The sequence below is a fragment of the Moschus berezovskii genome, chromosome 5 (genome assembly GCF_049115385.1).
Source record: "Moschus berezovskii isolate FMDL1 chromosome 5, NW_MosBer_1.0, whole genome shotgun sequence".
NCBI lineage: Eukaryota > Metazoa > Chordata > Mammalia > Artiodactyla > Moschidae > Moschus > Moschus berezovskii.
The window spans coordinates 122,998,609-123,022,112 of NC_142464.1; the positions used below are offsets into that span (position 1 = coordinate 122,998,609).

The 23,504-nt window shown below is 57.0% G+C and overlaps 2 protein-coding genes across 2 annotated transcripts in view; one reads left to right on the top strand and one right to left on the bottom strand.

Annotated features, from left to right (window-relative positions):
• The window catches only part of SORCS2 (sortilin related VPS10 domain containing receptor 2), a 503,745-nt gene that overhangs the window by 214,907 nt on the left and 265,334 nt on the right, over positions 1-23,504 (top strand). The window lies entirely within an intron of this gene.
• PSAPL1 (prosaposin like 1) lies at positions 912-2,779 on the bottom strand. The gene has a single exon (XM_055435188.2). The coding sequence runs from the start codon at positions 2,756-2,758 to the stop codon at positions 1,145-1,147; it is 1,614 nt and encodes a 537-aa protein (XP_055291163.2). The 5' UTR covers positions 2,759-2,779; the 3' UTR covers positions 912-1,144.

Genomic DNA, 23,504 nt, shown 5'->3' on the forward strand with positions numbered 1-23,504 from the left:
AGAGGGATTCATCTGAAAGCGGCCGCGGGGCCTCTCCAGGCCCGGCCTCCACTGAAACACTGGTGAGCGTGGCCCACGGATGTTTCAGCACCTACTGTGTGCTAGGGGGGTGATGATGACAATATGCCAAGAGGAGAAACCAGAGAGGGCACCTGACCTGGGCTGAGGGCCTCAGGAAGGCTTCCTGGAGGAGGGGGACGCCTGGGCGAGGCCAGAAAGAAGGGGTGCTACAGCAGCTCGTGCCCAGGCCCTCAGGAGAATGAGAAGACAGCAAATGCCACTGGGAGGAAGCTTGCGGTTTATTCAATGCCTTCACTCCAGATTCTGCTGGGAACCCTAAGCTGGGTCTTGCTGGCCCCAGCAGATGGGTGGGCGCTGGTCCTTTCAGAGGAAGCAGCTCAGGGACATTTCCTCTAAAGGTCTCAGCGTCCCCATGAGACAGATGTTATTAGCCCTATTCTACAGATTAGAAAACTGAGGCTCCAACAGGTGGAGGATCTGCCCACCACCGTCTGACCCCCTGTGCTCTTTCATGGCATGTCTTCCTCTCCTTGCCCGGAGCGCAGCACAGGTTTCCCTGCATCCTAGAGTCTGGGGTGCAGGGAGAGGCTCTTGTGGTGGTTGGGGGCAGGGGGTGCCAGAAGGGCTGCACTGAGCCAAGAACCCCTCAGGGCATTTAGTCAAAACCCAGCCTCCTCCCCAGAGAGACGCTCAACATGTCACATGCACCTTTGAGGCCACCGCCAGGACCCCAAGGTTGAGCAGCTATCGCCTGAGCAGAGGATGGTGGCCTGTGGATAAGACCTACCGCCCCTCCCGCCATCTGTCACGGCCCCTCCCCACCCGCCCTCTGCTCTGTCACTGCTCACCCCAGCCGGGACCCCATCGGCAAAGTGAGGCAGGGCACCAGAGGCCAGTGCCAGACCCCCCATCAGCAGCGACAGCACCGCGGTGGTGGGTCAGGGCGGGCGGCTGGCGGCGGCGGTGAAACAGGCGGTTCCCGTCCACTCGAGGTGTGAGCAAGGGCACAGCCACGGGCCTGGAGGCAGGACGGAGCTCAGGTCCTTTCCAGCCTCCCTGCTGGGAGTCTCAGTTCTCATCTGGGACGTGGGGGCAGCGCCCGCCTCCAGGGCCCCTGTGGGGATCAAGGAGAGGTGGGCCTCTCGAGCGGAGGGGGATACTGGCTCGGGCAGCCGCGGTCGCCCGCGCCCTCAGCTTGCGAGGGCACCTCCTTCCAGACGCGGCGCTGGCAGTGCTCCACCGTGTTGCACATCTGGGCTGCCTCCCGGCTCTGGCACCAGAAGCTCGGGCCCAGGACGCACTGGTCGGTGCCCAGCAGCATGTCTCTGGGGTCGCGGCAGGCGTGCAATTTTGTGCAGAGGGTGGTGGGGTCCATCATGTCCCTGAGGGTCTCCATGAGCACAGGCTGGTACTCGCTCACGAAGCGGCCGCACTGCACCACGAAGGGCAGGGGCAGGATGCCACAGGCAAGCTTGAAGGCCCGCAGGACGCGGCGCTCGGTGCTCTTCTGCTCCAGGTTGTGGACAGACAGACCGAACAGCCGCTGGCACCCCCTGCAGAGGCTGTCCTTGTCCAGGAGGCCGGGCGGCGGATTTGAGGGGTCCTCGTGGACCGCCCGGGCCCGCCTCCATCCCCTGCACAGTCGGATGACTGTGCACATCTTTTCTGGGGTGAGTCTGCTCAGGACGTCCACCAGCGTGGGAATGTAGGTGTCCACCAGCTTGATGCACTCCCGGACCACGGGCGGGGGCAGCACGGAGCACACACGCTCCAGGGCCTGGCTGATGAGGGTCTTGCTGCTGCTGCTTTCCAGCCAGCGGTCCAGCCTCTGCACCACCTGCAGACACACGTCACAGGCCACGGGTCCCTGCATCTGTACCTCGCTCTTCTTCCATGGAGATGCCAGCTCCAGGGCAGGGACCCTGTCCATGGCAGCCATGTGAGCCGAGTTGGGGGGTCCCTGCCACTCCTCACAGAAGCCCTCCTTCCTGCAGATTTCGCTGGGCGGCATGAACCTCAGCGTTTGCTCAGCAGGAGCCAAAAACTGGTGGACGTAGTTCTTGCAAAGGAAAGCCATGCCCGGCCCCAGGGACTCACACTGCTCCCGTGTGGTCACCTGTGCCAGGCTGGACAGGTCGGGCCCAAGGGCACCCTGGAGCCGGGTGACCAGCCGGACACAGTCCTGGCACACGGTGCCCACGGAAATCCGCTGACGGCGGGAGCCGAGGAGGCCATTGGCCACAAACGGGGCCACCACGTCGTATATGTCCTCCTCGGAAAGTGGCCCTTGGGTGGCCAAGTGCCTCTGCAGCGGCTGGCAGAGTGTGAGAGCCATGCACATCTGTCCCGGGGCACTGCCCAGGTCCCCGCCGAGCATGTTCAGGATGGCTGAGCCGCGGGTATCCACCATCCCCTTGCATTTGACTGAAGACTCCTGGCTGGGAAGCCACTCACAGGTCTTCATCACCGCAGCCAGGATGTCAGTCTTGGCGGCCTCGGGGTTCAGCCCGTTGCTGGCAGTGGCTGCCACGTCCAGGCACAGGTCACAGGGCAGGGACCTGGCAGTGGGCTGGCTCCAGACTGCCACGCGGCAGTGCCCAACCGCCCCGCATCTCGTCGCTGCCTGCAGGTCCCGACACCACACCGCCGGGCCCTTGGCACACTCCATGGGGCCAGAGATGGAGCTGGCCAGGGCGGCGCGCAGCACGCCCGGCAGAAGCAGCAGCGCACAGAGCATGCCTTGCGGTCACAGGGCCAGCCCCACTGCGCACGTGGCCGCCCTGCGGCTGCTTTAAAGCCCAAGGTCCGCCTGGTGGGCGGCCCCGCCCTCCAGGCTCCTCCACAGCCTGACTCATCACCCTGTTGTTCCCTGGTTCCCCGCAGTGTATGCAGGTCGTGTCTCCCTGGAGCACCGTTCTTCCCTCTCCCCCTACCTGCTGGATAAACTCTCACTCAGCTTTCAAAACCCAGCTCAGTCTTCAATAAAGTACAAGCCACCTCTTTCCTAGAAGCCTGTCTGCCCTCTTCCCCACGGCTCATCCTTCCGCTCTGGTGTCTTCCGCTGGCTGGTCCCCTCCTAGAAAGAGAGCCTTTGATGTCTGTTCATGTTAGTTGCTCAGTTGTGTCCAACCCTTTGCGACCCCATGGACGGCATCCTCCTCTCCACAGAATTTTCCAGGCCAGAATCCTGGAGTGGGTAACCATTCCCTTCTCCAGGGCATCTTCCCAGCCCAGGGGTCGAACCCTGGTCTCCCGCACAGCAGGCAGATTCTTTACTGTCTGAGCCACCAGGGAAGCCCAGAATGAGAGACTCTTGGGGGGATTTTTGTCCCGCGGTGGGAGAGACGGGCATTCTGTCCTTTTAATGCCAGAAGGTGAAGTGAATTTAATGACTGACCAACTACAGACACTCTGTTTCCTACATCTGGCCTTGAAATGGCTCGCCTGGCTGGCTCTCCTTCTGGCCCTGGCCGGCAGTGCCATGTAAGGGCCCCTCAAGTCTTCATCTGTGATGTGAGTGCCCATCGGCCTCCTAAGACATCTGCCAGGGAACGGGTCTGGAAACTTGGCCGAGCGTGGGCTGGCCCACCCTGGATATGGAAGTGTTGGTTGAAAGTGCCCATACACAGGAGGAATTTGTTTCATTTCGGCGTCACTCGTATCTTCTTATTTTTCTTGCTTAGTTTTTAAATGAGTTATCAGTCAAGTGAATCAGATGTCAGGCACACCCAGGCATCACGAGCTGGATCCGGTTCATTAAAAGGAGGATTCCACAGCCAGCCTCGCCTTTGGCCTGCTTTCCACCTGGCTCATGGCTCCCACGGGGCCCTCCCACGCAGGGGTGGACGGGTCGGGGGCCCAAGGGCAGGGCCCTCCCCTTGGGTCGCCTGTGCCCCTCAGAGGGTGTAAGCCCCCCTGCGTGGTGCTGTCTCTCAGATTCAGAGGGGCAGTCCGCACTGCCAGCTATGTGGGTCAGGCCTTGGGGCCCGAGATTGCAGCCGCCTCGTGGAGGAATGTGGCCGGGGTGGCTCCATCCACCTCCCCCAGGTCCGGGGTTGGGAAGAGCACATGGAAAACAGGACTTGCTGAGCTCCTCCCACTGGCCCTGAGGACTGTGGCTCCTCTGGGCCAGAGGAGGGGCTGCCTTTGGGTTGAAGTGAGCCTGGGCACTCATATTCTCAGCTCCTGGGTCTCGCTTGCAAAGTGGGGTGCTGGAGACGTGGGCGCCCCATCTCGAGGTACCTGGGGGAGGCAGGGGTTGGCTCACTTTAACACCCTTTCCACGCGCTTGCTCCTCACTGCGTGCATCACCTGAGGTTCCTCAGCACCCACTCGCATCCTACGAGGACTGTGGACACTGGGCCAGTAAGCAGGAGGCCCTGCCCGGCCACCCTGTATCAGGGCCCTGGCCAGGCAGCCCCACACCTCCTGCTCGGCCTTCACGGCTGCTGCCACGGTCTCCTTCCCCGGGTACCACCTGCCCAGAGGCCCAGAAATCTCTCCCCACTGATGAAACACGAAATTGGTTTATCTTTTGTAAAAAAAAGTACATCAGTCAGTCACTGAATCAGTTCAGTTGCTCAGTCGTGTCCGACTCTTTGCGACCCCATGGATGGCAGCACACCAGGCTTCCCTGTCCATCACCAACTCCCAGAGCTTGCTCAAATCATGTCCATCGAGTCTGAGATGCCATAGGAGACTTTTCTTTTGGACTTTCTAATATTTTTTAATATTATTCATTTCATTGTTTTACCAAGCTGCGTGACTTGTGAGACCTTAATTCTCTAACTAGGGATTGAATCTAGGCCCACAACAGTGAGAGGTGTAGAGTCCTGAGCGCTGGACTGCCAGGGAATTCCCTCATATTTTTAAAATTTTTATTAAAATATTTCATGCATACAGGAAAAGGCACAGATTATAAGTGTTCAGCTCAGGGAAGATCCACAGACTGACCAAGTACCCAGGCCCAGACAATGTCCATGATTCTGGGCAGCCCCAGTGCACCTTTGGTCACCCCTGCCCCACCACTGCCAGGAACCCCGATTGTTTCATCTCTGGCTGCTTTGGTGCAGTATTGGGCCTGTGAGCTCCGCTCGGGCTGCTGGGTGGGTCCTCATTTCTGTGCAGAATCCGTCAGGTGAATTCACATTTTACTAATTTATTCTACCCTCGTGGGTATTTGAATCACGTCCAGTTTGGGGCCAGTGTGGACACTTCGGTGCCCATCTACGGTTGCGTGTGTACTCCCATCTCTGCTGGGTTTTCTCTAGGAGTGGAATTGCAGGAGTCAGACGACAGACGTCCGGTAAATGCTGACAGACGGTTTTCCACAGTGGTCGTGCCCACTGCCCTCAACAGGGCTCAAAGAGTTCTGGTTGCTCCACGTCTGCTTTTTCTGGGGGGAGGTTATGTTTTATTTTGATATAATTTCAAACTGAGAGGACCACTGCAGAAATGGAGCAAGGAACTCCTGGCCAGTGGCCACTCGGGCACCTTGGCCCGATTTGCTTTGTGGTTCCCCTCCCCGCTTCCCTGTTGTCCACCCATCCACCCACCTGTGTTTGTATTTACAGACACTTGTGTCTTAACCTGTTGAGAGTATAGTGATGTCATGTCCCTTGACACCAGCCACTCCAGTGTGTTTCCGGAGGACAAGGACGTCCTCTCAGATAATCGCAGTGCATTTGTCAACATCCAGGGCTGCGATGTTGATACAATCCTACTATTTAACCTGCGGCCCTTGTTCAGACTATGCAGCGGCCCCAGGGAGGCCCTGTGGCCGTGTTTCACTTCCTGGTCCCAGTTCCAGGGTCAGGGGCTATGTACGCTTGCCCCGGCTCCTCGGTCACCTTTCGTGTGTTTTTCTTGACACTGGAGTCCAGGCGGGTTACTTGTAGGATGCTCTCCCCTTGGGTCTGTCCCAGTTCCCTCGCAGTCAGACATGGCGGGACCCCTCTGTGCCCCAGGTGGGGAGGGTGGATGTGGGCCAGCCCAGTACTGCGGGTCTGGGGTCACTTGCTGGAAACCTGCTGCTTCTTCCTCTGTGAAGTTACTGTTTCCTTTTTTGTAATTAATAATATTTAGAAAGGTACTTTGAGAATATGTTAATATTCTATTCTCATCAAATGTTTACCGTAACATAACTGGTAGCATAACTGGTCCTTTGCTAAGCCCATCTTCCCTCGGTATTTTTAAGTTGGTTTTCTTCTATAAAAAAGAGCTTTTCCTTCCCTTCCCTCTTCCTCCCTCCTTTCCTTCCTTCCCTCCTTCCTACGTAGACTTGTCAATGCTTATTTTATTTAACAGATTGTAGTCCGTGCCTTTGTTGCACTTCTTTTTCTTGCAGATGGTCTTGATCCCTGTCTCCTGTAGAATGTCATGAACCTCCGTCCATAGTTCATCAGGCACTGTCTTATCAGATCTAGTCCCTTAAATCTATTTCTCACTTCCACTGTATAATCGTAAGGGATTTGATTCAGGTCATACCCGAATGGTCTAGTGGTTTTCCCCACTTTCTTCAATTTAAGTCTGAATTTGGCAATAAAGAGTCCATGATCTGAGCCACAGTCAGCTCCCAGTCTTGTTTTTGCTGACTGTATAGAGCTTCTCCATCTTTGTCTGCAAAGAATATAATCAATCTGATTTCGGTGTTGGCCATCTGGTGATGTCCATGTGAAGAGTCTTCTCTTGTGTTGTTGGAAGAGGGTGTTTGCTATTGTTTGTTGTTGGAAGAGGGTGCTGCAGTCCATGGGGTTGCAAAGAGTTGGACACATGACTGAGCGACTAAACTGAACTGAACCGAGTCCATGCCTACGATTGCTCTGATGCCTAAATGGCTCCAGATCCGCTCAGTGGGGCCCTTTGAGCTGGCCTGTGTGTCTCTGACATATGTTCACCATTCTTAGAGCACTTCTCTGTTTTTAAAGGAAGACCTGTCATCTTGTGCATTCCTTGAACCAACCCTGGAACCAGCCTGGTTGATGGAAGACAGTATTTAGAAACCAAGATCCAGGCATGGATGTGCTCATTGAAACTGTGGTGTCATTACAGCCGCTTTGGTGAACAGAGCAGTGAACACCTTACCTGTTACTGATGTGGGTGATGGAGGAAGGATGTGTTCACGTGAAATGGAGACACAGACATCTGCAGGTATGAGGACAGACATGGACATACGTGTAAACACACGTGCACTTGCAGGTATCATCCGGTCACCGTATGTCTTCATCAGACAATGCGTTCACGTTGACCCTTAGGCAACAACGCTGTAAACAACATTCTAGTTTTCTTCTTTTCCATATTCTTAACTCCCCCGCCCGATAGTCAGGAGTCTGGGTCCCCTTATATTAAAAAAGTAGTTTCAGAATGCCTAATCCTGGGACTTCCCTGGTTGTCCATGGCTAAGACTCCATGCTTCCAATGAGGGGCCTGGATTCCCAGGTCAGGGAACTAGATCCCACATCTGCAACTAAGAGCTCACAAGCTACGACCAAAGATACCGTGTGCCACAACTAAGGCCCGGTGCAGCCAAACACACACATATTAAAAAAAGAAAGATAAGAAAGGACACGTAACTCCCACCACTGCGAAAAGCAAGCCTACTAATCAGACTTCTGCAGTTGAACACATTATCTTTACCCTTTTGACATAACATTTACATATAGTAAAATGTACACACTGTAACTGTGCAATTCAGTGTATTCTGGCAAACACACACACGTGTGTAAACCACACCCATTGCCCCTCAACCAGAGCAATCGCTTTTCTGATTTTCTTCACCCTTGATCAGTTCCACTTCTTCCTGAATCTTCATCAGTAGGGTGGGGTGGTGCGTCTGCTGCTTTCACCCTCTGGACAAGACCCTGCCCTGTGGTCCCTGGGCCTCACTTCCTGGCAGTGACCCTGGTGCCAGCTGCCAGAGTGTCCTCATCACCGAGGGCTGGCATCGGGCACTTCCAGTTTGGGGTTATTCAAGTATCGCGGCTTTGTACATTCTTGGGTTCATTGTGCGGTGGGCAGAGTGGGCATTTCTGTTGCGTTGGTGTCCGGGGGAGGACCGTGGAGGCCTGGGGTCGGTGTGTGCTGAGCAGATGCACCAGGCTCTGATGTGGTGGCCCCAAGCCTGTCCACATGGTTCTGATGTCACTCTGCACAAAGTGCTGGAAATGATACAACCAGAATTCCTCCACTACCCACCATCCAATGAAAGGCAGCACTTGCTGTATATTTTATAAATTTCATCTGTTTAAAACATTTCCCTGGAAGGTATTTACTTTTTATTCCTAAGTAGAGATAAGCCTGGTCCCAATGGAATCGCAGGGTGAGAGAGGGGCATTTTGTGGGTGAGGCCCTGCCCACCGGGGAGAGGGAGGGCACCGGGAGCAGGGCCCGCTGGTCACCACTTTGCCTGGCCCTCTGGCCTCCATTTCGCCATCAGTCCTCGAGGCTGCCCTGCATGAGGGCAGGGGGAGCTGTCCCCAGGTACACGGTGCCAGGTGCACAATCTTCTGCCCACACGGGGGACACAGGCTCCAGCCCTGTGGGGCTCCCCAGCCCGTGTTCTGGAACCTCTGAGCACAGGGGTGCCAGCTTCTCCGACCTCTGAGCCCTTTCCTCTGTTCTGCCTGATGCTGGTCCCCCCCGCCGCCCCCCACCAGGGCCGCCTCTCCTTCCCTCTGCCTTTCCTGCCTCTTCTGGCTGACACTCCTGTGCTGCGGGGCCACACTGCGGGGGTGTCTCCTGCCTGTGTTTGCAGCCCCTGCTGTGAGCTGGGGCTCAGCAGAGAAGGAGACGGATGAGGAGTGGGTATTCCGGTCCTGGGGGCAGACCACGGACGTGTAAACACTTGGTGCCTCTTGGTGCCAGGTGGAAACAACTTCTATGCAGTAAAGAAAAGCGGGCGAGGTTTGGTGGGGGTTGCTGGGTGCTTGCAGAGGGCGGCCTGGGGGACCCCTCGGGGGAGGGGGCCTGAGCACAGCAGTGGTTGCAGTGGGCACCCAGGAAGGAGGCATGGCAGAGGAGGAGGCCAGAGGTGGCTACGTGCTGCCCTTGGTGCAGGGCCAGGAGGCCAGGAGGTGGGGCGTGAGAGCCTCCTGAGTCAGCCAGCCCCTTCCCAAGAGTCACTGTTGCTTCTGAGACGGTGGAGGTCGGCTTTACCTGAGTTTGGTCTTTGTGAGCCTCTAGTAGGGGGTGTGGGTGGGCAGCCCAAGGCAGGGGTCAGGACCTCCCCCAGGAGAGCACCCAAGCTCATCAGAGAGTCCCAGGGAAGCGGAGCCCGTCCCCACAAGGCCCTGGGGTGGCCTGGCAGAGCCAGGCGGTGAGTGGAGGCTGCCCGGGAGCTGAGTGGGAGGCCGGGACTCGTACCTGAGCCAAAAGGTGTGGGCGCGTGGGTGAGCCGGGCAGAGTTACAAGCAAGAGCAGGGCCGTGGAATTCCTGAGCAGGGCTGGGATGGGACAGGTGGGGGTGATGTGTGCCAGGAGGCCTGCAGAGGATCTTCAGAGCCCTGGAAGGGAGCTGGACCTGCAAGTCCAGCGAGCCCAGGTCAGCACCATCCAACACTCTTCCCAGGGACCGGCCAGCTCGCCCGCCCCACCCCTCGAGTTGAGGTGCATGCGCTCCTGGAGGGGCACGTCCCGGGACTTTGGGGCGATCCTCATTTCACAGATGTTCGATGTGGGCGGAGCAGGGGCGGAGAGAGGGGCGGGGCCCGCTAATCCCGGCTCCAATGTGGGCGGGGCGAGGGGCGGGGCTCGGCATCTCCGGCTCCCACAGAGCCTGACACCGGCCCCGCCCCCCGCACCCTGGATGGCCTGCCCTCATGGGTCCCCTTTGAGGCCTCGGCTTCACGGTAACAACAGAGGAGGAGACCATGCCCACCCCCACTTGCACCGTCAGAGTCTGAGGACAAGGTGTTGGGAGGCTGAGCTTCCGGGCAGGGGAAGGGATCCTTCCTTTCCTGTTTCTGGGCTCTAGGAGGGACCAGTAATCCTTGGTGTCTTTGGCCTGTGGCTGTCCCCCCAGCCTCTGTCCTCACATACCTTCTCCCTGTGGGTCTGTGTCTGTGTCCAAATGTCCTCTTCTTATAAGCACATTCATCATCAGGGTAGGGCCCACCCTAATCCATCATGACCTTGTCTTAACCAGTTACATCTACAGCCAGTTTAGTCACTCAGTCGTGTCCGACTCTTTGCGACCCCATGGACTGCAACACGCCAGGCTTCCCTGCCCATCAACAACTCCCGGAGCTTCTCAAACTCATGTCCATGGAGTTGGTGATGCCATCCAGCCATCTCTTCCTCTTTTGTCCCCTTCTTTTCCTGCCTTCAATCTTTCCCAGCATCAGGGTCTTTTCAAATGAGTCAATTCTTCACATCAGGTGTCCAAAGTATTGGAGTTTCAGCCTCAGCTTCAGTCCTTCCAATGAATATTCAGGCCTGATCTTCTTTAGGATGGACTGGTTGGATCTCCTTGCAGTTCCACCACAGTTCAAAAGCATCAATTCTTCAGCACTCAACTTTCTTTAGGAGAAGGCAATGGCAACCCACTCCAGTACTCTTGCCTGGAAAATCCCATGGGCGGAGCAGCCTGGTAGGCTGCAGTCCATGGGGTCGCTAAGAGTCAGTCATGACTGAGCTACTTCACTTTCACTTTTCACTTTCACACATTGGAGAAGGAAATGGCAACCCACTCCAGTGTTCTTGCCTGGAGAATCCCAGGGACGGGGGAGCCTGGTGGGCTGCCATCTATGGGGTCACACAGAGCCGGACACGACTGAAGTGACTTAGCAGCAGCAGCAGCAGCTTTCTTTATAGTCCAACTCTCACAACCATACATGACTACTGGGAAAACCATAGTCTTGACTAGATGGACCTTTGTTGGCAAAGTAATGTCTCTACTTTTTAATATGCTGTCTAGGTTGGTCACAGTTTTTCTTCCAAAGAGCAAGCGTCTTTTAATTTCATGGCTGTAGTCACCATCTGAGTGATTTTGGAGCCCCCCAAAATAAAATCTGTCACGGTTTCCCCATCTATTTGCCATGAAGTAATGGGATCAGATACCATGATCTTAGTTTTCTGAATGTTGAGTTTTAAGCCAACCTTTTCACTCTCTTCTTTCACTTTCATCAAGAGGCTCTTTTGTTCTTCCTTGCTTTCTGCTGCGAGGATGATGTCATCTGTGTATCTGAGGTTATTGATATTTCTGGCAATCTTGATTCCAGCTTGTGCTTCATCCAGCCCAGTGTTTCTCATGATGTACTCTGCATATAAGTTAAATAAGCAGAGTGACAATATACAGCCTTGACATACTCCTTTCCCGATTTGGAACCAGTCGGTTGTTCCATGTCCAGTTCTAACTGTTGTTTCCTGACCTGCATACAGGTTTCTCAAGAGACACATGTACAAAGATGCTGTTAATATTTGTAGAAAAAGGTCGCATTCATCGGTCCTGGTTTAGGCCTTCAGCCTGTCTTTTACGGGGTGTGATTCATTCCATCCACAGAGGGCTTCTGGGCCCTTCTGACCTTGACCTTAAATGCTAACTGTGGTTTGGACCCAGCTTTGGCCCTGGGCAGCCTGGGGCAGGGACCCCTCTCTGCACAGAGGGCCTCTGGGTTGGGGCCAGGCACCTGGATGTTGGTGGAGCTCTGTGTCACACCAGCCACTGGATGCGTCTGTGAAGCTCCTCTGAGCCCCTGGCAAGTCGCATAGGATTGGAGTTCAGCTACAGAACACAGGGGCTGAGCGGCAGGGAGCTTTGAAGGGCAGACCCTAGTCCTCCGTCCCTTCAAGCCTATTTGGATCTTCCAGCTCCAGTGGCCCTCACCTCCAGGCATTTAGGAGCCCCTCTAAATGCTGGGTGCCTCAGTGATAAAGAATCTGCCTGCATTGCGGGAGACCCAGGTTCGATCCCTGGTTGGGGAAGATCCCCTGGAGAAGGGAATGGCAACCCAGTCGTGTATTCTTGCCTGTAGAATGCCATGGACAGAGGAGCCTGGTGGGCTACAGTCCATGGGGTTGGTAGGAAAGAGTCCAACATGACTGAGCAGCTGACACTTTCTCTTTCTGAAGGCTGTGAAGCTATAGCCCCTAGGGTGGAGACTGGAGGTCAGAGAAGCTGGGACATGAGGAAGGGGTGCGGACACACGTGTGGGGGGCTCGGGGCCTTAGACACACGAGCCTGCACAGCCCGGAGACCTTCCCTTGAGGGGCTGCACATATGCGCTGGCTGAGTGTCTCCCTGCGCCCAGCGTTTTGGGGTGGCCCTGTGTATCACCCCTGAGTCCTGCCTTCCTCCTGGTGTCCCACGGCTGCACAGGTGCCATCCTGCCCGCCCCTCCCGGTGGGGCACGGCCCGCCTTCCTGGGCCGGGCTGCAGCTCCACCAGGGTCTTAACAAGCCCCACCCGGCCTGCCCGCCCGGGGGAGGTGGCCTCCGGAAAGCACCTGGGGGAGCTGGCAGGGCCTCCCTGGCAGGTAAAATAGGTCATCTCATCCCCACAGGCGCAGGGAGAAGGCTGGTCGTGGGCAGAGTTCCTCTTAGTCTGTTAGAAGAGAGAAAACAAGCAGATCCTAAGGACAGATGGGCCATGCTATGCCTGTTTTGCTTGACCTTCATGTACATGTTCAACAATGAGGCACTGCGGCCTTATTAGGGGCTCAGCGCTGCTGTTCTGAGTACTGGAGACATCTAAATTAATGAAACAGAGAAAGCCCCAGGTGCCTGAAACTAGTGGGAGGGAGCAGAAATTAAACAACAATTGTAAAACACAAGTAGGTGTTGTAAGATGGGACAAGGTGATGAGTGAGAGGGAGAGAAATTACATGCAGGGTGGGCAGGGTCAGAAGTGGAGGGGCTAATGATGCCACAGTACTAGGGCAAAGGCTTAGAAGGGGTGGGTGAAAACCAGGTGGGTGTCTGGGGAGAGTATGCTTCAGAGGGACTGTGCAAAGGCCCTGTGGCAGCGGGAGGCAAAAACAGCAAGGAGACCAGACCAGTTAGCAAGAGCCAGAGGTCACTGCAGTGAGGCAGGTGAGCTCCAGGTGAGGGCCTGGGTGACAGGGAGGGGTGGTAGCTGTGGGCTCTGCTACATCTGTGAAGTTAGAGCAGACAGGATGTGCTGCGGGCTTGGATGTGGGATGTGGGAGAGAGGAGTCACGGACCAGCCGCATGTCTGAGCTGGGAGGCTGGTCTGGAGGAGGGGGACCTGGGCAGTCAGACCTGTTGGCCTGTTGTTGTGACATCCAGGTGGGAGGTGGGTGCCTGATCCAAGGCGTGGGGTGGAGGAGGATGGATCGGGGAGGGACACTGAGGACCCAACCTGCCCTGGGTGGTGAGACGGGGATGAGGGCACCAGGCGGGGCTTCCTCCCAGGAGGAGAGGCGTTCCTTTGGTCAGTTCAGTCGCTCAGTCGCGTCCGACTCTTTGCAACATGGACTGCAGCACGCCAGGCCTCCCTGTCCATCACCAACTCCCTGAGCTTACTCAAACCCACGTGCATTGAGTCGGTGATGCCATCCAGCCATCTCATCCTCTGTTGTCCCTTTCTCCTCCCGCCTTCAATCTTTCCCAGCATTGGGGTCTTTTCAAATGAGGCAGCTCTTCGCATTGGGTGGCCAAAGTATTGCAGTTTCAGCTTTGGCATCAGTCCTTCCAGTGAATATTTAGGCCTGATCTCCTTTAGGATGGACTGGTTGGATCTCCTTGCAGTCCAAGGGACTCTCAAGAGTCTTCTCCAGCACCACAGTTCAGAAGCATCAATTCTTTGGTGCTGTTTTCTTTACAGTCCAACTCTCACATCCATACATAACCAAAGGAAAAACCATAGCCTTGACTAGGTGGACCTTTGTTGGCAAAGTAATGTCTCTGCTTTTTAATATGCTGTCTAGATTGATCATAACTTTTCTTCCAAGGAGGAAGCGTCTTTTAATTTCATGGCTGCAGTAACCATCTGCAGTGATTTTGGAGCCCCCCAAAATAAAGTCAGCCACTGTTTCCCCATCTGTTTGCCATGTGAGGTGTGGTTTGGGGGAGGGCAAATGCTGACCTCTCAGACCATGGTGAGAGTGGATTTGGAACAGGCAGTCAGCCCTCAGCCGGAAGGTCCCGGCTGGGGTGAAAATGCGGAAGACCACCTCTGGGTGGTCTTTGAGGTGCTGAGCAGTTGAGAACTTGCCAATGGCCTCCCAGAGGGACTTCTCATCCAAATGCAGCCTGCATGTCAGCAGACAGCCTTGTATTTCCTTCCCATTGGTCCTCACGTTGGTTTCCTGGGCTGCGTGCGTAACACAGCAGTCTGAGGGCATGAACAACAGAAGTTTATTGATTCCAGTTTCAGAGGTCAGAATTCAAAATCAACGTGTCGTCGGCAGGGTTGGTCACTGCTGAGGCTGAGAGGGAAACTGTCCCAGGCCTTTGCCCTGGTGTCTGGGGGTTCATTGGCGATCTCTGGTTTCTAGAAGCATCACCCCCGTCTCTGCCGCCCTCATCACGCCTGTGTCTGATTTCCTACTCTTCGTGAGAACCACCAATCATATCGGAAGGGCTCACCTACATGGCTCAGATGGTAAAGAATCTGCCTGCAGTGCGAGAGATGGAGGTTCAGTCCCTGGGTCAGGAAGGTCCCCTGGAGAAGGAAATGGCCACCCACTCCAGGATTCTTGCCTGGAGAGTCCCACGGACAGAGGAGCGCGGCGGGCTTCCGCCCAGAGTTGGACGTGACTGAGCACCAAACACTTTCACTGTCGTCTACAGCAGCGTGACCTCGTTTTAACATCTCCTGCTTGAATTACCCTTGCAGTTTTGTCAGAAACTCAATTGACCGTAGATGGGCGGGTCTGTTTCTGGCCTGTCTGTTCTGTCCCATGAATCCACATGTCAGTTTTCCTGTCTGGACCGTATTGTTTAATTATAATAGATCTCGAAAGCGGGCCATGTGAGTCTTCTGAAGTTCTCCCTTTGGAAAATTGTTTTGTCTATTCTGGGGAGAGCTTTGGCCATTTCCATATGCAGGATTGTAGGAGCCCCCCCATCCTGCCCACAGGGCGTGGAGGACCTGCCTGTGCCAGGGACCACGCTGAACCCACCCAGGTGCGCCCACGGCAAGGAGGCAGATACTACATGGGGGCCCACTGTGCCTGCCCCATGCCAAGGTACGATCAGGCGGTTTAAGAACCCGCAGGTCACAGAGTTAGTGGCAACCGGGGCCAGGATTCCAGCCAGGCAGCTGCCCTCTGAGTCCCCAGGCCCTGTGGCTCTGGCTCCCTGGGGACCCTCTGCCCTCGTCCTATCTCCCCACACCCTGGGATCTTTGGACCCCATGGCAGCTGGGGGAGGAGGACAGGGGTTAGGGTTATTCTGGTTCTGTTGCTGAGGATACCGGACTGAGTGCTCCCAGGCATGGGTCCAGTCCTCCCCATCCAGCTCATTCTCTCCTCCCTCCATCCAGTGGGGGGGGGAGGGGTGGCTGGCAGGGCAGTAGGGAGCCATGCGAGCTGCTGGAGCACAGGAGGGCCTTGCTAGGCTGGCCTGGGCTCCGCTGGGAGCCTGCACAGGCTGGGGGTGCACAGGTTGGGCTCCCGGGGCACGGCCAGGGGACCCCTACATACAGAGGGAGCAAGACAGCTTCCTCTATGGGCAGAAGGGTGCTGGCCGCTGTCCCCACCCCCTCCCAAGCAGCCCTGATGCCACAGGAGATTTCCTTTTATTCTGGAAGAGAGGCTGAGAGTCCGTGACACAGCTGTGGTGCCTGAACGGAGGTGCCTCCTTTTCTGGGAGGGGCTGTCGGGCAGACAGCCCTGATTGACAGGGCCTGATGTCCTCAAGGCCCCCAGCTCACAGGACCCGCTGCCTGTCCTCCCCTGTACTGGTCACTTGGGACAGGCAGGGCCATGTGCTAGCTGCTCACCCTTTGGATACGATCACTGCTTCTCCAGGATGACCTTGTGGGGCAGCATGGCGTCCGTTCTCATCCATTTAACAGATGAGAAAACTGAGGCTCGGAGAGGTTGAACCCCTTTCCGTAGGTTCAGCCAGTGTGTGCTCAGCCGTCGTCTTGGATCCTGTCACTTCTATTTGTTTGTTAATCCTGTCCTAGGATAAAAGGTTCTATTTTCCACGGAGGGATAGACGCACGGTTGACATAAGTAAATGAATCCTCGTATAGGGAACTGTGGAAGTCAGAGCCAGCCCCTGGGGTCCTTCAGCCAGGAAGGCGGGCTCAGGACAGGAAGCGCGGCTTCTGCCACCCGTCTGGAGGACCCTGCCGCCGTCAGAGATGGATGCCAAGGTTAAAACTCTGCAGTTGCGAAGCATTCCTGGCTGTGGGAACCGCGTCACCGACCCTTATACGTCGGTGGACACTAGGCAGGTTTTAATGCCTTGGATGCGTGTTGCAGGTCGTTTGAGAGCCGTGGAGCACTGCAGACACAGCGAGGCCGCCCCTCACCCCCGGCCCACGTGAAACCCCACTCTCACGCTGATGTGTTCCACCCCTATCCGTGCTTTCCTGGTTTCACCATGTCCGTCTGTGTCCGTAAGGCCGCCCTTGGGTCGTGTGCCTTAAATCTGTACGCGTGGTCCCAACCCGGACCTCTGCTGGTGGCTTGTTCTGCACTCGGCGTTGTGTTTATAAAACGCACCCCTGTTGACAGGTGGGATTCTGTTGCGTAGATAACCCACAGTTGATCTGTTTCCCTTTGGAGGGATGCTGTGTTTTCTTCCTCCCTGCTTTTCATTTTTTGGCTATTTTGGCCAGTCTAACACAGCCAACAGCTTGCGTGGGTCTTCCGGCACACCTGTGTGAGCCAGCCAGAGTGTCAGGTGCAGTCCTCTGGAGGCGGACTGCTGTTCAGAGCACAGCGCATCTCCTGGGTCACTGATGTGGCCCCGGTTGCCCCAGAGCACTGTGCCAGCCAAACCTGGAGTTCATGTGTTCAAAAGAAGATTTTTTTTCCTCCCTCCCACCCACTTCCTCCTACCTTTCCCTCCTCCCTCCCTCCTTCCTTCGCCTCTCCCCTGCACCTGCAGCGTGGGATCCACACACACCGACCAGGATGGAAACCCTTGCCTTGCCACCCACTTGTGGGTGAACTGGGGCAGGTGTCCACGTGCTGCTGTGGTTCTGTCTCCTGGCTGTGAAGTGGGGTGATAATTCCCTTGGGGAGACTGCTGGGACCCAGAGTCATCCTAGATGGGTGGTGCGCTGGACAGGGTTTTCAGCAAATGTTGGATGGCGTCTTCTGCTCCCTCATCAATTCATTGCTGCGTTCTTCAATGCTGCGAGCCCTCAGAGCTCACGTGGGTGGGCCGGCTCCCCGCCAGGCCCCCTGCAGCCTCCTGCCTGTCTCCTTCCCCAGCTGAGCCCCAAGGGCAGGTTCTCAGCTGGGTTCTGTGTTTGTCTCCGAAGTCTTCCGCCTGGAAAATCGATCGTTTTCCAGGAATCTGACTGCCTCCTCCCCTGGAGTTTCAACAGCCAGAAATTCCACCACGCCCAGGGGTCCCCAGGGAGCTGCCCCTTCGGCCCCAGAGGGGCGTTTGTGAGGGAGGCACCTGGGCCAGGCGGAGGGTTGGGCCTGGGAAATATCTGGAAATTCTTGATCCTTGAAATTAGTTAAGCAAATACCATTTGCTCTCTGCTTTGCCCTTCAAACCACCCGAAGAATGGGGCCCCCCGGAACACATGGGCAACTGGGTCTTCCTGCTCTGGGGGGGAGGGTCCCACAGGGGTGTGGGCAGGGCCTGCAGAGCCGCCAGATGGACCCGGGCTCTGGTGCCCAGTCCGCGGACTGGCTGTGACCTCAGCTCTCCCTGCCGTCGGCTTCCTCATCTGTGTCTAGGGGCTTTGATGGAGGGTCTTCTCTGACTCGTGAGATCTATCTGGTGAAGCTGGGTTTCCCAGTGTCACACTGGTGGGTGCCGCCCCCCCCACACCCAGCGGAGGGGAGGAATTAGGGAAATCAGGGTAGTTACAGCTGAAACAGGGGGAGCAGCCCCCGGCCCCTAGTCCTCCACCCCCGGCCCTTCCCCGGGACCCTGCGGTTCCCAGGGGCCGTTAAACTTCACGAACAAGGCTTCAGGTGAGACCGTCTCCTCTTCAAGCCTGCTCAGAAGCAGCCTGGTCAACCTGCACCCCAAGGTTCCCACACCATGTGAGGGGCCCCCAGGCCCCCAACAACTGTTCCCCAATCTGGAGGCCTTGATCCCAGCTGTGTAACACTCACCACAGCTGCACGGTTCTTTGCTTACTGATCCAATCTATGCCTGCTTCAGCTCAGCTCAGCTTGAGCTGAAGTGGAAGAATTGATGCTTTTAAACTGTGGTGCTGGAGAAGACTCTTGAGAGTCCCTTGGACTGCAAGGACATCCAACCAGTCCATCCTAAAGGAGATCTGTCCTGGGTGTTCATTGGAAGGACTGATGTTGAACCTGAAACTCCAATACTTTGGTCACCTGATGCAAGGTGACTCATTTGAAAAGACCCTGATGCTGGGAAAGCTTGAGGGCAGGAAGAGAAGGGGACGACAGAGGATGAGATGGCTGGATGGCATCACCGACTCGATGGACATGGGTTTGTGTGAACTCCGGGAGTTGGTGATGGACAGGGAGGCCTGGTGTGCTGCGGTTCATGGGGTCACAAAGAGTCGGACACGACTGAGCGACTGAACTGAACTGATGCCTGCTTCTCCCGACACATGCGTCCCAACCATCCCGGGCCCTCCTGTCTGGTGTCCAGCGCTGGGAGGGGCCCAGCACCTGGGAGGTGTCCATGAGCCAGAGAACGAGGGAGGGAGGGAATAAATGAGTGGGTGAATGAATGAACATGTGAGTGGGTGAATGAATGAATGAATGAACATGTGAGTGGGTGAATGAATGAATGAACGGCCGAGTCGGTGAATGAATGAATGAATGGCTGAGTGGGTGAATGAATGAATGAACGGCCGAGTCGGTGAATGAATGAATGAATGGCTGAGTGGGTGAATGAATGAATGAACATGTGCGTGGGTGAATGAACGTGGCGACCGGGGCCCAGGCCTAGACCTGAACAGGAGAAGCAGCCTGGCCCGGAGGCTGGCAGTCCCCACCACAGAGCCACCCGCAGTGCTGAGGCTGAGCCGTGGCCCGCCCTGGGCCCCGGTCTCCCCTCCAGGCACGGGGGAGGTAGACTCCTGGTCCCAGCTGCTCCCAAATGTGCGTGGGGCCCCCCTGTGCAGGGCCCGTGCGGGGCTTAGGAAGGGCCAGCCCCCAGTCCCGGATCCCCGTGCTGAAAGTGCAGGCCGGGGAGGGGACCAGCCTCCTGCACACCCTGCACCCTGCAAGGACTGGAGGCCTTGGGCGTCCCGAGCAGGACAGTGAGGACGAATGAGTCTCAGAGGGGTTTGCATGTGACAGCCAGGAAGAGACAGACAGACGGAGCAACAGAGACAGAGCAGTGGCCAACAGCCCGTCCCCGCCCCAGGGCCTGGCTCTTTAAGAAGCTCTGTGCTCTGAGATCTGAGGACAAACAGATCTCAGATCTCCTCCCAGCTGCCCAGTGGGGAGGAGGCCGTGAAGCCCCCCACCCCGGCTCATCTCAGTTCAGTCTCCATCTCTCTGCTCTCCGCCTTCCTCCTTCCCTCCTTGCGTAGGTTCAGGAGAACCCTGATCCCTCTGAGCTGCTGTTTCTTCAGGTGCCGGTGGGTGGCGGGGAGAAAGGAAAGTTGGACAAGTCAAGGGCCTGGGAGAGCGGCCAGCGGCCCTGCTCTGGGTCTGCCTGGCACTGGCCCCGCTGACCCCTCCCCTTCATCCTCGTCCTTTATCCGTTCACGGTACTGATGCTGTTGTCCCCATTTTACAGGTGTGGAAACTGAGGCCCGGGAAGCCCGTGACTTTCCCCCAAGGCCGGCAGGTGGCTAGTAAGTGGCCGAGCTGGAATTCAGTCTGACTCCCGATGCGGGTTGCCGGCCTCTGTCCACTCACTCTCTGCTCTGAACAGGCAGGGGGACTTTAATCAAGGTCCCTTGTCAGGCTGGGCCTAACCCTTCTCATCTGTAACTGGGGACGGGGAGCTCCTTGCAGGCATAGATGGGAAGCCTGGAGCCTGGCCACCGCAGGCCCTGGTCAGATGGTCAGCCCATGCATCCCCCCAACACACAGGCAGTCCCCTCCAAACTGCCAGAGTCAGGCTCTCCTGGGGCCAGAGTCAGCCAGGACCAGCTAGTTCTGACCTTTTGTGTAGCTAAAACAGTTCCTCCTGCCTCTTAGTTATCCTGAGTCCTAGGAACTAGGATGCAAAGGGTGTTTTCCCAGGAGTCCCAAGGCTTCTTGAGGGACAGCGGAAGGAGAAGCTCTGTTTCCTGGTGGGCCCTGGGGGACAGGGGCCCCTCCCCCACCTCTGCCCTGGAAGCTGCTCTGAGATGTCAGGGGGATTTTCTCGTGTCCTCTGGACACACAGGTGGCTTCAGTGCAGACAGGCCACTGGGTCAGGCTTCCCTTCTGCTCACGCCCCCACCTCCCTCGGACTGGCATCGCCACCTTGCTGTACACCCCCAGGAGCCAGCAGGATTGAAGGGCAGGCGGTTGACCTTAGTGGGTCACAAGGTGACCCATTCTCCCTTTAAGGCTGAGAACAGCCAGCCTAGGAAGTGGGCTTTGGAGTGGAGGTTTAGGGGGAAACAGTCGCAGGTCCTAGCGACACCTGAGCAGGGCAGCACAGACGGCGTGGGGGCCACTGGGGTCTCTTCCTTTTTTCAGAGAGAAGAGACTCACCCAGGCAGCAATGGGGAGGCCCTGGCAGCAGGGCTGTGTGACCTTCCGCATGTGACTCAACCTCTCTTAGCCTCCCATGTCTTCCTTCACCTTGGAGGATCTGGGTGGAAGGAGCCCCCTCTCTGCATCCTGCCCCCACCCCGACCCCCACAGCACCCCCCCACAGGGACCGTGATGCCAGGTTAGAGCCCAGGCCTCCCGGGGCAGCCCTGGCCCGCCTTGTTTGGGAGTTGAACAAATGAATGAATGACATACTTGCTTTCCGATCAGGACCCCAGAGGCACCAAGGAGCTGGTCTCTGTTTTACATTCAGGGCAGGTTACAAATCTGTCATTTTGTGCATTTTCCCACCCATAAGCTCGTTTGAGGAGGTGGGAGGGACCTCCTCTGCCGGACAGAAACCTCGGTAGGAGAGAGGCAGCCTGGAGCAGGAGGATGGTGGGAGAGAGGCAGCCTGGAGCGGGGGGATGGAGAAGCCCCGCGTCCCTGGGGGATTTGGTTTCTGAGACCACCAGCTCTGTCTCACCTGGTCAGCATGCACGGGAAAGCAGGAAGGGGCTTCTTGGCACAAACGCTTGGATCGTCGCCGGTGTGAAGAAAGACTTCCCAGCATACCTGGGTCTCAGGAGGTGGAGAAAGCTGACACCCAGCTGCTGGACTCGGGGTGCCTGGCTGCAAGGCCACGCTCGCACCCTGTAATGTTCCGCCCTGCTGCTTCCTGGTTGCTGACCCTGGCAGGCCCCTCCCCTGCTCTGGCTCCGTCTTGCCCCCAACAAAGAGAAGGGGTGCCTGCTGCTGAGTTGTGGGGGGGGGATGCATAAGAGAGAGTCAGCATGAAGGTCCAAGCCCCACACCCAGCATCTCAGCCCCACGTGGACACCATCTTCCTGTCCAGGCCTTCCGGGGGCTGGCACACAGTAGATGCTTCACAAACGTAGCACCTAGTAGGGCCACAGACAGGCTCCCCACTGCCCGGCCCTGCCTGAAGGGCGTTTTCTCTTCCCAAACACCTCGTTTGTTCCACCTGATTTCTGACCTCTCATCTCGGCACTGCTGGACCTTAGAGCTGGGTGACTTTATTCCAGAAAGGACGGGAGGCAGACTCGGAGGCCAGGCCCAGCTGGGATGGGGAGGGGACACTGGCACCCTGGCCCCAGGCGGCTTTCAGGCAGGAGCCAGCTGAGTGCTCCCACGGATGTCATCCCAAGTGACAGACATGGGCCCGGGGCTGGGGTGGGGCAGGCGACCCAGCAGGGGCTGCACCAAAACGCACTTTTCTTGTGTGTCTCCGCTTGACTAGCTCAGCCTTCTTGGCCTCAGGGAAAGGCCAGGAAGGGAGACCAGAGGTCCTTGAGCTTCAGGTCTGAACTGATGCACTCAGGCCTTGCACGCACTAGGCCTCCGCAGAGGGGCTTGACCTCCAGGGCCAGGGATCTCTGACCTGCAGGTTTGGCGGGGTGGGTCTTGGCAGAGGGGATGCACTGAAACAAGCCTGCCTTGAGCTGTGGGTGGCATCCTCCTGCTTTAGGGCACTGTTGGGGGCACAGTATTTCTCAGAAAAATCTGAGGGAGGGAAGAGCATTCCAGGGACAGAGAATGGAGAAGCCTGTGTGAAGCCAAGGCTCCCGCGAAGGCCTTGCGGGGGGCAGGACGTGTGGGGCTGCGGGCAGAGCTGGCAGGGAAGTTTGAGGTCGGAGGGTGGGGGCTATGGACAGCATCTGGGGACAAGACACCGTGGGTACTGGGGAGACATTGAATGTTGTTGAGCGAGGGAGGCTGCGTGTTGAGCCAGTCTTACACGTCACCATAGCAGTTTCCCAGCTTTGCTCGATAAGCGGGACTGATGTTGCATCGTTCAGTTGTCATTTATTCATTCATCAAGTGTGACCTCAGCCTCCTTCCTCCAGGGCCTGGCCTGGGCGATGCTGGGAACTCAGGTGCTCAGACACAGTCCTGGCCCAAGAGGAACCCACCATGGGGGTGGCAGGAGCCCCAGAGCTCAGGGCTGGGCCAAGAGGAGCCCCGACACCAGGGCAATGGGCCCTGCCTAGCAGGCTTCTTGGTCGAGGTGAAAAGTGAAAGTCGCTCTGTCACGTCTGACTCTTTGCGACCCCATGGGCTATACATACACAGTCCACGAGATTCTCCAGGCCAGAATACTGGAGTGAGGAGTGGTTCCCTTCTCCAGGGGATCTTCCTGACCCAGGAATCGAACCGGGGTCTCCTGCATTGCAGGTGGACTCTTTACCAGTTCAGCCACCAGGGAAGCCCAAGAATACTGTGGTGGGGAAGCCTATCTCTTCTCCAGCAGATCTTCCCGACCCAGGAATCAAACCCAGGTCTCCTGCATTGCAGGCGGACTCTTTACCACCTGAGCTGCTAGGGAAGCCCTTGGTGGAGGTGATGCTTATGCAAAATGCTAAGGGGTGAGCAGGAGATGGAGGAGGGAACCACGGGTGGGAAGGCAATCAGAGGGATAGGGCAGCCTGCGGGGGGAGGACCCAGGCTCCCGCCTGTGAAGTAAGGGTCCGAGTGATGAGTTAGCAAGGGATGTGCGGGGTGGGTGGGGGTTGGGGGCAGCTGGCATGAGTCTGGGGCTCTAAGGCCAGGCCCTGGAGGCGTCCCTGCATCGCCCCCTCTGGGTAGGAGGCCAGCCTGGTCTCCCTGAGCCCTGTTTTGAAGGAACCCTGAAGAGTGTCACCTTGAGACGCCTAGTGCAGAGTACATGACATTGGACCCCGTGGG

Bases quoted from the DNA above. Each gene is read 5' to 3' on its own strand.
- PSAPL1 (XM_055435188.2), bottom strand. From the start codon at position 2,758: ATGCTCTGTGCGCTGCTGCTTCTGCCGGGCGTGCTGCGCGCCGCCCTG.